This window comes from Cebus imitator, unplaced genomic scaffold, assembly GCF_001604975.1.
Source record: "Cebus imitator isolate Cc_AM_T3 unplaced genomic scaffold, Cebus_imitator-1.0 Scaffold420, whole genome shotgun sequence".
Lineage (NCBI taxonomy): Eukaryota > Metazoa > Chordata > Mammalia > Primates > Cebidae > Cebus > Cebus imitator.
In genome coordinates this window covers 1841015-1853320 of record NW_016107735.1, presented here as the reverse complement: position 1 = coordinate 1853320, position 12306 = coordinate 1841015, and the positions used below count along the sequence as shown (strand labels likewise).

At 51.2% G+C, this 12306-nt stretch overlaps 2 protein-coding genes and 1 long non-coding RNA gene across 7 annotated transcripts in view; all 3 read right to left on the bottom strand.

Annotated features, from left to right (window-relative positions):
* Nucleotides 1–7029, bottom strand: part of CSF3R (colony stimulating factor 3 receptor) — an 18183-nt gene extending 11154 nt beyond the window's left edge. For 3 of the 5 annotated variants that reach the window (XR_005197052.1, XM_017509768.2, XM_037731792.1), the window contains exons 1-3: nucleotides 6476–7028; nucleotides 5138–5192; nucleotides 3119–3202 (exon numbers count right to left, since the gene is read on the bottom strand). Coding sequence is in view for 3 of the 5 variants with exons in the window: in XM_017509768.2 (XP_017365257.1) it covers nucleotides 3119–3182 (64 nt within the window). In the remaining 2 variants the exon portion in view is untranslated. Of the gene's footprint in view, nucleotides 1–3118; nucleotides 3203–3792; nucleotides 3927–5137; nucleotides 5193–6475 lie in introns of all 5 variants that reach the window. The other 2 variants (XM_037731791.1, XM_017509769.2) reach the window with 2 other exon arrangements.
* On the bottom strand, nucleotides 121–1168 carry LOC108290074 (dynein light chain 1, axonemal-like). The gene is given in 1 exon segment (XM_017509776.2): nucleotides 121–1168. A coding segment is annotated over 1 exon segment (573 nt). The 5' UTR covers nucleotides 773–1168; the 3' UTR covers nucleotides 121–199.
* A 1992-nt stretch (nucleotides 7030–9021) lies between the features above and the next one.
* The window catches only part of LOC108290071, a 22899-nt gene continuing 19614 nt past the window's right edge, over nucleotides 9022–12306 (bottom strand). The window contains exon 3 of the long non-coding RNA XR_001819419.1: nucleotides 9022–9866. This is a non-coding gene — a long non-coding RNA (uncharacterized LOC108290071). The remainder of the gene's footprint in view (nucleotides 9867–12306) is intronic.

The window sequence follows — 12306 nt, the reverse complement described above, 5'->3', positions numbered from 1 at the left end:
GTAGAGACGGGGTTTCACCGCGTTGACCAGGATGGTCTCGATCTCTTGACCTCGTGATCCACCCGCCTCGGCCTCCCAAAGTGCTGGGATTACAGGCTTGAGCCACCGCACCCAGCCGGATTTTTTTTTTTTTAATATGAAATGTATCTATTGTTCTTATGACATTTAAATAAGTTAACACAAAGTGGAAAAGGTGGCATTAGCTATCTTCTTCCTCATCCTCCTTAATGACTGGAGTACCACCCAGCTTTTTCAGTTTGGGCACTCTCTTGGTAGCTTCTTCAATCCAGTTGTTCTCAGCAGAATGTTTCTTTTCCAAGGGATTGCCTACAAACACCAGGTCTTCCAGGCATGGCAGTTCTGCCAGCTTCACAAACTCAGCCCAGTCTTTTACCAGGTTATTAGACATGTAGAGAATCTTCAATTTCTTCATTACGTGGATCCCTTTCAACTTCTCAATAAAATTGTACGAGATCCACAGTCCTTCTAATGTATCCCCTACTGCCTCCAGTCCATTTAAGTTCTTTATGTTGTTTCTTCCTAATGATAATATCCTCAAGTTTTTTAAGCCATTCAGGTTGGCAATTTTTTCAATGCAGTTTGTAGACAGTGAAAGCTTCTCACAATTTGCAAGCGTGGACAAGGATGCATCCATCTTCTCTATGGGGGGAATCTGGGCATAACGTTATATCTCTTTGGCTTCAGATGGCCCCTGGCCAGTTTTCTCTTCCCGTCTCGCTAGGGCTTCTTTGATTGTTGTTGCTTTCGCCATAACGGCCGTTGCTACTGTCACTGCTCTGGTTGCTAGGGTCCCCCCCCTTTTTTTTTTTTGGTCTCGCTGTGTTACTCAGGCTGGAGTGCAGTGGCACCATCAAAGGGCCTCCTCTGCTTCACAGCTCAGGATTTCAGGCTGGAAGGAACTTTGCAAGGTTGTTTGCATCAAAACTCCACCTGATGCTCTGCTCTCTACAGCAGGGCTTGAGTGGCCTATTTTTGTATTTCGTATGGCCTAACAACTAAGAATCTTCCTTGTTAGGAAGGTTTTAAAAGAGTTAAAAACAAACAAGAGGGCTCACTGCACTCTTGACCTCCCAGGCTCAAGTGATCCTCCCATCTCGGCCTCCCGAGTAGCTGGGACTACAGGTGCATGCCACCATACCTGGCTAATTTTTTGATTTTTTTTTTTTTTTTTTAGAGATGGGATTTCACTATGTTTCCTAGGCTAATCTTGAACTTCTGTGCTCAGGCAGTCCTCCTGCCTCAGCCTCCTTAAGTGCTGGGACTACAGGTGTGAGTCACTGTGCCTGACCTGCTGTTCTTTTTTTGAGGGACTCTTCTTTCTCCCTCTCATCCCTGTTTCACCTGGTTAATGCTTAGGCATCTTGAAGAAATAAGACCAGGCACTAACAAATTGGAGCAGGCCAAGGCCCCTGTATTTCCTCAAAGCTCTTATTATCCTTCGTAATTATAGAGTCTTATGATTATTTACTTATCTATCACTCCAGCTAGATTACAAATTCTGTGAGGCCAGAAGACCTTGGCTGTCTGCTTATTACTGTATTCCCAGTGCCTGGTACAGAGTATCACCTTGGTGGAAATTTTTTTGATAAATAAATAAACAAATAAACATGCACTTTGCCCACAATGCTTTCTCACCTCTCTCTGGTGTTTTTAGGCCTGTTTTATTGGTGGGGATGCTAAGGCCCTAAGAAGAGAAGCAGTTTGCCCAGGGTCACAGAGCAAGTTCATGATTCTCAACAAAGGGCCTCCGCGGCTTCACAGGTTCAGGATTTCAGGCTGGAAGGAACTTTACAAGGTTATTTGCTTCAAAACTCCACCTGATGCTCTGCCCTCTACAGCAGGACTTGAATGGCCTATTTTTGTATGGTGTAACAACTAAGAATCTGCCTTATATTTTTAAAGTGTCAAAAACAAACAAAACAAAAACCAAATAAAAACACGCAACAGGGCTGGGTGTGGTACCTCATGCCTGTAATCCCAGCACTTTGGGAGGCCGAGGTGGGTGGATCACCTGAGGTCAGCGGTTCGAGACCAGCCTGGCCAACATGGTGAAACCCCATCTCTACTAAAAATACAAAAATTAGCCAGGCATGGTGGCAGGCGCCTGTAATCCCAGCTATACGTGAGGCTGAGGCAGGAGAATTGCTTGAACCCGGGAGGTGGAGGTTGCAGTGAGCCAAGATCAACCACCACTGCACTCCAGCCTGGGCGACAGAGAGAGGCTGCATCTCAAAAAACAAAAAAAACATGCAATAGGCAGGGCATGGTGGGTCACACCTGTAATCCCCGCACTTTGGGAGGTCAGGATGGGTGGATTGCTGGAACCCAGGAGTTTGAAACCAGCCTTGGCAACATGGCAAAACTACATCCACAAAAAAATTAGCTGAGTGTGGTGGCATGCCCCGAACTACCTTGGAACGTGGAGGTGGGAGGATGGCTTGAGCCCAGGAAGTTGAGGCTGCAGTAAGCTGTGATTGTGCCACTGCACTCCAGCCTGGGTGACAGAGGGAGACCCTGTCTCAAAAACAACCAACCAACCAACCAGAAAAACATGGAAGAGACAGTATGTGGCCGGCAAAGCCTAGACATTACTGCCGGACAAAGTTTGCCAACTCCTGCTATGTAGCGCCTCTGTGAATCCTGGCCTCAGCTTGCACATCCCTGGGGATGGGAAGTTCTCTACCTCTCAAGACAGCGTTTCCATGGTTGGAAACCAAGCTCTGCCTGGGCTTCTGCATTTCAGGATGAAACCTGTCCCCTTGTTGCTTCCATCCTGATCCCTTTGGTGTCCACCAAGGCTGCATAGGACCCAAAGTTTCCTTCTGACAGCCTGGTAGAGATTTGCGGACAAGATTTGTGTCCCACTGGCCTTTTCCAGGCTGACCAGCCTAGATCATCTCACCATTCTTCCTGGGTGTAGTTTGCCTGTGGAAGTCTGGGTGGGAGATCAGCTACGCAACATCTGCGGCTCAGTCTTGAGTCTTTTGGGATTCTCTGGGAATGCCAGGAGCCTTGTGGCAGTGCAAGGAAATGATTCCCAATATCTCTTCTTGGAAGTCCCCCTCCCCACTGCACCCCCATCCTTGGCCATACTCACTTCCGGAGAGCAGCAGGATGATCAGGGCAGCCCAGGTCAGGCTGAAGTTTCTCAGTCTTGCCATAGCGCCAACTTGATGTTCACCTGGAGGCAGGAGGGTTGTTTAAGACCATGGGCTTTGGAGTCAGAGCTGACCTTAATCCTTGTCTGTCATTGTTCAGCTTGACTAGGTTGCTTGACCTCTCTGAGCCTTAGTTTCTTTGAAAAATGGAAGTAACAGCATTCTGTACTGCATGGGACTTTGGGAGGAAGACACAAAATGATGCAAGCCAAGAGCTTTGCACAGTGCCTGGAACATAGGAAATGACTGACAGCCATTTACTTATACTTGTTATTATATTTGCCTTCCGGGAAAGAGCAGGGAAAGGAGCAGCGAGGAACAGCATTCTTCCCCCTTCCCGGCTATCTAAGCTGGGCTCCCCCCAGAGAGCAGAACCTGAGATGAGGAATTGCATGCTGGTAGTTTATTTTGAGAAGATCCAGGCAGCAGATAAGGGACTGGGGAGAATGAAACAGGGAAGGAGAGAAAGCCAACACAAGTTTACGTTATCATGTTGGTCACCTCTGTGGACAACTGGGGCTCTATCCTGCTGGAACCTTCTGAAGAGCCATGTAGACACTTCTCAGAACTGTCCACCTAAGGGCCAGTTTATCCCTGGGATGGGAAGATTTACCCACTGACTCCTGCCCCTCATTGGTCAAGGGATGCCTCTTGGGTGTTCACTCCCTGGCACATCCAGGTTGGGCATGCATGAGTACTAGGCAGGTTCTTCTGGGGAAGCCATGCCGGTGTTGTCAGGGATGCTCCCTGGAAGAAAGGGAGAACTCTACGGAGTGGCTGAGGCAAGGGGCTGTCAGGTTACACCGGCAGGAAGCTGGCTGCCTCAGCCATGTGGGCTGAGGATACAAAGTAGGGCACCGAGGGGTCCAGTATGCCCGCTGATTCTGGGCACAGACCTCTGGCGGCCCTCTGTGGTCATGGCCACAGTGCCTGGATGGAGGGTGCCTTGGCTCCAGTCTTAGGAGGTATGTGGAAGTTTCTCCCACTCAGGTGGGTGCCCAGCCTAATCTTCACCCTGCTCCCATTGGGGTCTTGGGGCCAACACCTGATTCTCCAGCACGAGTTGGTGCTGCTGGTGGCAGATCAGTGGGAATCGCTGGCCAGCTTGCATGTACATATATGGACACATATATGCAAGTGGTGTCCCAGAAGATCACTTGTGCTCAGCAGGGAGAAAGGTAGGAGAATCTTTTCCTCTCCCTCACAGACAGAGGTTTAGATAAGAATTGTCCAGATACCCAAGGCGGTTCCTGCTCACAGGGGCCTTACCCAGACCCCTAGTCTATCCATATGTATTGCAGTATCAGAACACCCAGGGACACTAGCCCGTAAGTCTCCTTTGTGCAAATCAGAAAGAAAGCACCCCTTCCTCGGGACGGATGCAGCACCACACTAGGACCTGGCAACTAGGGCACAGCCTGGATTTCGGCTCCAGTTACTCCTCAGTTTTGTGCAGTGAGAAACCTGCACAACTATCCCAAGCATCTGTCTACCCATCAGTGGTTGGTAACTTTCTTACTGCAGCACACCAGTTTGATTATCCCCCTTAACAGTGGTTGGGGAAGATTTAGCCTCCAAGCCCAAGATTTTGGGACACTGGTTTTCATCTCCATGTGCTTTTGATCATATCCCAGCTCTGTTGCCCTAGCCAGGGTCAGCTTCAGGCCCAGCCTATGCCCCATGCAGTACCACCTTATCTGCCTCCACTGGCTCCTGTCCAGAGCAGACAATCTAGCCCCGAGAGGCCCCGGCCTCCTCCTGCTGGGTGCTGGGTGTTGGCCTGCTTGGCCTCAGTCCCTGGTCCCTCATTGCAGCCCTGGGCACCCCCCCACCCTGGTTGAGAGGGCCTGGGGCCTGTTGGAGCATCGTCTCACTCTCTAGGGGGCTGATATGCAGAGAGGTTTGGAGCACAGCTCAGATTCAGGTCACCTGACTTGATCTCCAGCTCCACCACTTACTTGTGACCTTGGACAAGTTACTTCACCTTTCCGAGCCAAGCCTCAGTTTCCCCATCTGTGGAAAATAAATAACATTAGCACTCACCCCTCAGGGTTGTTGTGAGGATGAAATGAGATGATTATGGTAAAGGCACTTAGCACTATGCCTGGCATGGAATCGGCACTCAGCAACCGTAGGTTATTTTCACGAGCCATAAAGTGGGTCATCAGCTCATGGAATCCAGCAGAGTTCAGTTCTCCCCTCACCCCTGCCTCCCTCAGAGCCTGCGTGGCCACACCTCACAGGACTACCACCTTGCTTTTATCTGTGCCACACTGCACAGTTCCAAAACCCCCTTTCTGGATCCCTTCCTCCAAGCTCCTCGGCCCCCTGGCCCTCCTGTCACTATGGCCTTCTCCGCTGCCAGGCTCTGCAGGAGTTCGCTCCGAGGCTGCTGCGCAGCACACCTCCATGCCTCCTGGGCTGGCTGCCCTCGGGCCCCCTCTTGCTGTTTCTCCCTCCATCACACTCAACCTTCTCCCCTCACACTGTCTTCCTCAGTTCACACCCCTGGCTCCCGTGCTGCTTTTACTCTCACCTGGAGATTCTTTCTGTGGGAAGGGCGGGGAGGGAGGAGGAGGCTGGGAATAAACAGAGGGAGAGGCCTTTCCAGTTGTGCTGCAGATAAAGAAAAGAAGAGAACGCCACACAGCATAACAGAGCAAGGTGGTGACTGAAATCCACACAGACTGAAATCCACACAGACCGAAATGACAGAGACCCACCGAGAAGAAGACTGAGGCCGGAGATGTCGAGAGACGGAGAAGAAGGGCCCAAGAGACAAGTACGCCGACCCAGAGAGCCGGGGGCACCCAGCGGCCTGGAGCCCGGGAAGCAGTCTGTTACCAAGAGTTTAAGATTCAAAGGAGAGCAGGAAATACGTGAGACAGAGAAACGCAGAGAGTCAGCAAGCCAGAGAGAAGCTCAAGGAGGAAATATGGAAACAGAACGTGAAGTAGACAGAGGCCCAGATGGAGCTGGGACTCACAGACACGCACATTCTGAGAGACAGAGGCATGGGGAGGGGAGAATGATTTTGTCTGTCCCCAGCCTAGCTCAGTGTCCCCAAGGAGAAACTTGGCTATGAGTGACGTCCCTCGTGCAATACCCCAAAAAGTAGGGGCATCCTGTGAAAAACGAGTCAGTGTCCAGGGCTGCAGCTTCCAAAGGATGAATCCCTGGCCCCAGACCTAGGACCCGGGACATGAACACTTGGCGGAGCTGCGGGGAGTGGCTGCAGGATTCCAGCTCTCCATCAAGCCAGAGGCTCAGCCCCTCTCTAGGGATCCCCTACTCACATTGGAGCCTCTGGTCCAGCACCTGCTTGGCCTCCCTGGTCTCTCTTCACCTCGTCAAGAGAAGTTCCTGAAACCAGCTGCAGTCCAGCCTCTCTCCCCGAGCTCTGTCGTTAATGGCTTGGCCTCTGACGGGCACGGGGGCTGGGGATTGCAACACCTTCCGAGCCTCCCTCCTACCCTCCCTTGCGCCTTCGAGGGCACAGGCAGCCCCTTCCTCCCAGGAAGGAGCCTGTGAGGGAAGCTGGTGAGGCCCGGGCAGCCTTCCTGCCTTGGGGGTCTTAAAGGGCTGGGGAATGTGGCAACAATGTCCCCCTCCCCTGCCTCCGGATTTCCTGAGCTCAAAGCTTTGAGGCTGGGGAGGGCCCAGGCTCCCACCTGGCTGGGTGCCATCCCCATGCCCCCAGCCCTGGGGGAGCATCACTTGGAGGCAGACCTTGGCTGGAAGGCTCACCCAGCCCCAAGCCTCTTCTCAGCTCTGGCCTTGGGACCCACGTCTTCACAGTACTCAGAAGGGTGTCTTCCAGGTTCCAGGGAATTTTATAACCCAAAACTTACTGCTCCCCTCTTCATTACGTATTCTCCGCATTGCCCAAAGACCAGGCGGATGGAGAAACAGGAGTTCTAGAGGCAAGATGGGGGATGTCTTGGGGGGCGGGGGGGCATGGGGTCCTCCTATGTTCACTAAAAATTACTAATGTTTACTCACAATGGTTCTGCAACACTGAATATTTTGTAATTGGGTGAAATAGACTACATTTTATGTCTTTTATTGTCTGTATTTATGATTCCCCAGCAACTACAAATAATTTTTTTTGCATTTTCTGAGAAAGGTTCAAACTGCCCATAGTTTATTGGATTCATAACCCAATAAAGGTGAGGTACCAACAGGACAGCAGGCTGTCCTTAATGCAGAATCCTTTTTAGGCGTCTGGGTCTGATGTGATGCTGCAGACCAGGGCTGCAGTTCCATTTCCGGGTCAAATGACCTGACTGCCCGCTGCAGCCCTCCCAAGAAATCCCACAGGCTCCACTCACTCAGTGAATCCCAGGGACTCTCCTTTCAAAGGATAGCAAGAATCCTGGGTATTCACTGTAAAGTTCAACTTGGCTCTACGTGCGAATATTTTTATGATAATATATTGGAAAATATAAATATCATTTAAACCAATGCCAGCCAGCCCCAAGCTACCCTCATCTCTTGCCTAGGTCGTCGAAATAGCCCCCTCCCTGCTCTCCTGCTTCCATTGATCCTCGTTCTCCCACCTGTCTGTAGCTCCTTCAACAGCCAGTGCGTTATCAGTTAAACAGAAGTCTGATCAGGTCATCCTTGTGCCAAACTTTCCAATGGCTCCTGTCTCATTCAGAGTCAAAGTCAAAGCCCTTTCAATGATCTCCAAAGCCCTACGCAATCTGGCACCCCCGTTATGTCCCGGATCCCTCTCCTGTTATTCTCCTGCTGGCTGCCTTCCTCCAGGCACTCTGTGTTCTTTGCTTCTTGAAGTTGTTATGCCATCTCTTGCCTCAGGCCCTTTGCACTTGCTGTTTTATTTGTCTGGACTCTTCCCCACGACCCCGCAAATAGCTACGTGGGTCCGTCCCTCCCCTTCTTCAGGTCTTTGCTAAAATGTCACCTTCTCACTGAGGCCTTCTCTGAGCACCCTTTTCAAAATTTGCAAGCCCCTTCCCTCCCATTCCCTGTCTCTCTCCCCCGCATATTGCTTTTCAATTCCCACTGGAAGTTCCATGAGGACAACAGTTTTGGTCTGTTTTGTTCCAAACTTTATCTCCAGTGTCTGTAACACTGCCTGTCACACAGTAAGGCCTCCATATGTGTTTGTTGAATGAATGATCAACTGGATGACTCTTTCTCCACTTCACCAAACCTGTCTCTGATCCCCACGTACCTCTTTATGGTGAATTAACCACCATCCCCTCCTCTCCCTAGTCACGTAGCTCAGGGACTCCGGAGTCATTACTTACAACCCCTTCTCCACATTCCCATGTCCAGTCCGTTCATTTTTTTTTTTTTTTCTTTTTTTGAGACAGAGTCTCGCTCTGTCGCCCAGGCTGGAGTGCAGTGGCGTGATCTTGGCTCACTGCAACCTCCGCCTCCCAGGTTCAAGTGATTCTCATGCTTCAGCCTCCCAAGTAGCTGGAACTACAGGTGTGTGCCGCCATGCCTGGCTAATTTTTGTATTTTTAGTAGAGAAGGGGTGTCACCATGTTGGCCAGGCTGATCTTGAACCCTGGACCTCAAGTGATCCACTCACCTCAGCCTCCCAAAGTGCTGGTTTGACAGGCATGAGCCACCACACCTGGCCTTCCAGTCAAGCTTTGTTGTTGTTGTTGTTTTTGAGATGAAGTCTTGCTCTGCCACCCAGGCTGGAGTGCAGTGGCGCAATCTTGGCTCACTGCCACCTCTGCCCCCCGGGTTCAAGTAATTCTTCTGCCTCAGCCTCCCGAGTAGATGGGATTACAGGTGCGTGCCACCATGCTCGGCTAATTTTTATATTTTTTGTAGAGATGGGGGTTTGCCATGTTAGTCAGGCTGGTCTTGAACTCCTGGCCTCAAGTGATGTGTCTTCCTTGGCCTCCCAAAGTGTTAGGATTACAGGTGTGAGCCACTGTGCCCAGCCCTAGTCAGTTCTTAATGAAGGAGAATGGGCCTTTTGTTCATCGTTCAGAGAATGTGCTCCTGGAACACCCTGGTTTCCCTCTGCTGCCTCACTGGCCCATGCTTCCCCAGATGCAGCTGTCATGCTCCAGTCATTCCAAATTCACTAGGGTTTCCCTGCCTGCCCCAGGCTCTGGAACAACCCTGTACCTTTCCTCTGCGGAGTGCCTGTCACCTCCCCCTGGGCTGAGTTCTGTTCCTGACCCAGTTCAAGCATCCAACCTGAGCTCAGCATCCCTCTGGGCTTCCACACCTTAGTGAAGCTGAATCAGGGGCCCTCCTCCTCATTCATCTTTATAATACTGCAGTAGGCTATTGGCTGCCTGCCTCCACCATTAGACTGTGAACTCTCTATGGGCAGAAACCACGTTCTTACCTCTGCCTCTCCAGCCTCAGTACAGTGCTGGATACACAGAGGATACTCATTGCATATCTGTTGGGCTGAAGAACCTTGGAGATGGTGTTTACGTTCTCCAAGCCTTGTTTCCTAATCTGTCATGGTAGAATACCTCCTCCCCGGGGTTTTGTGATAATTAAATGAGCTACCAGAAATACAATGCCTAACATGGTAACCAGTGTATAGTAGGTGTTCAATAAAGTTGCTTTCCCTTTTTTCTCCCCTCTGGATCATTCAATATTTAAGAGTGGGGTTCTACTGATCTCCTTTGTGCTCCATTCTCTGTTGAGGACCCACACCAGGAAATGGAGCTGCAGCAGCTGAAATAAAATATTTAAGGAAACGAAAGTTAGATTTAAGGAAGAGCTTTCTTTAGAGTGTACTGAGGTTAAGAGGATGAGCTGAGGAGTCAGGCTGCTTGGCTTTGCCACTTGCTACCTGTGTGACTCCGAACAAGTATTTAATCTCTTTGAGCCTCGGTTTTGTCATCTGTAAAATGGGGCTAACAGTATTGGCTTCATAGGATTCTTGAGAGAAACCAGTGATCGTAAGGCTTGTGGAACAGAGCCAGGTACAGTAAATGCTTAATAAGGGTTTACTATGGTGCATTGAGAAGCAGGAGACAGACACGGAGTCATCCCCTCCACCCACACCCAGTGTCTGCTGTGTGGATACTTCCTCCTCCAGCTGTCCTGCCTCCTGCCCCTCCTCCATCAGACAAGGCCTCTCTGAGTTGGAAATCCCCAGTAAGGGAGTCCTGGTGAGGGAACCCTGTTCTCGTCAGCCTAGCTACTGAGGCCCGGGTTATTTCTGTCTCTGTTACTGCCTGTGATGTGTGGGGCTTCTGGGTAGGTCAAGGAGCAGCTCACTCCAGAGGGGCCGGGGTGGGCGCTGGGTGGGTGAGCTGCGTGAGCGTCCAGAGGTGGAAGCTGTGGTGCTCAGCTGCCAGGGCCGGGGTTGGCTGGAATACAACAGGCTGCTAAGATTGTGCAAACAGGTCATTGTGCAAACACGCCCCTGTGTGTGACCCCGATTGTGCAAACAGGTGTTTACTGGAGGTTGCCCCGCTTGGGCAGCCTGCTTACAAAAGCACTTGAGCTGTTGACTTAGATAGATACTGGACACTCCTTCTTCCCTGAACCCAGCCTGAACCTTCTGCCTCCTGGCCTTTGTGCAGGCTGTCCCCTCTGCCTCGAGTGCCCTCCCTCGCCTCCACCTCAGCTTGTTGAAACTCTACTCATTCTTCAAGGTTCAGAGAAAATGCCACCAAGTCTTTTTTTCTTTTTTTGAGATGAAGTTTTGCTCTTCTTTCCCAGGCTGGAGTGCAATGGCGCAGTTTCAGCTCACGGCAACCTCCTCCTCCCAGGCTCAAGCGATTCTCCTGTCTCAGCCTCCCAAGTGGCTGGGATTACAAGTGCATGCTACCACACCTGGCTAATTTTTGTATTTTTAGTGGAGATGGGGTTTCACCGTGTTGGCCAGGCTGGTCTCAAACTCCCGACCTCAGGCAACCCACCAGCCTTAGTCTCCCAAAGTGCCGGGATTGTAGGCACGAGCCACCGCACCCAGCCACGAAGTCTTTTTTTCCTAAGCTTTCCCCTCATTTGTAGTGTGTCCTGCGATGTACCTTTAGTGTCCTGATCGTGTTTTACCTTATGGCTCTTTACAGATCCATAAGTTCAAGGATCTTTCCTTATTCACCTCTAAAAGGTTGCGAAACTGAGGTGCAGAGAGGGAAGGTGACCTGCCCATGTCCCACAGCCATTTTGAGGCCGAGCTGGGCTCTCAATCAGGCCTCTGCATTTTCTGCCACACTCGCCACCCCACTTTCAGGCCCTATCCACCTCTGACCTCAGACCTTTGCTCTGACACCTGGGTTGAGATGGGAACTGGAGGGATGGGTGGTGCTTATATGGAGGATGGAGGTATGCTGGGCAGGGGAACAGCGAGAACCAAGACATGGAGGCTGGAATGGGTGCCATAAGAGAAGTAGAAGGTGGCCCAGGCCTGGGAATGGCTGTGGTGGGGAGGGATGGCATGCATTCTAGACCCACAGATGACATTGATGCTGCATGACCCTGAGCAGCACCTCACAGTCCTGCCTCTCAGACCCCTAACTCCCCTGCAAGCTCCACACACACCCCAAACTAAACATGCCTCCCAGGTGAGCTCCTCTGTGTTTTCTCCTGAAAACCTGCTTTTCTGTTCTGGTGGATCCAGAAACTTGAACTGCTCCTGAACAGCTCCCTGCCACTTACCCCTAACATCTGGTCTGTTGCTCCTTCCCGTGGGTTCTGCCCCTTCTTTCCCACCTTCCGGCCCCCGTAGGAAGCCAGGCCACCATTGTCGTCTCCCTGCATGACATACCGGCTTCCTCCTGGCCCCCCTGCCTTCATTCCTGGGATACCACCCTTGCTATACTTAGCAGGAATGCTTCTTCCCATTGGCAAATTCCAGTACGTCACCACTCAGCTGAAAATTGGCTGTGTGCCGTGGGTCATGCCTCTAATCCCAGCGCTTTGGGAGGCCAAGGTGGGTGGATCACCTGAAGTCAGGAGTTTGAGACCAGCCTGGCCAACATGGTGAAATCCCGTCTCTATTAAAAATACAAAAATTAGCTGAGCGTGGTGGTGGGCACCTGTAATCTCAGCTACTCGGGAGGCTGAGGCAGGAGAATTGCTTGAACCTGGGAGGTGGAGGTTGCAGTGAGCTGAGACTGCGCCACTGCACTCCAGCCTGGGCGACAAGAGCAAACTCCGT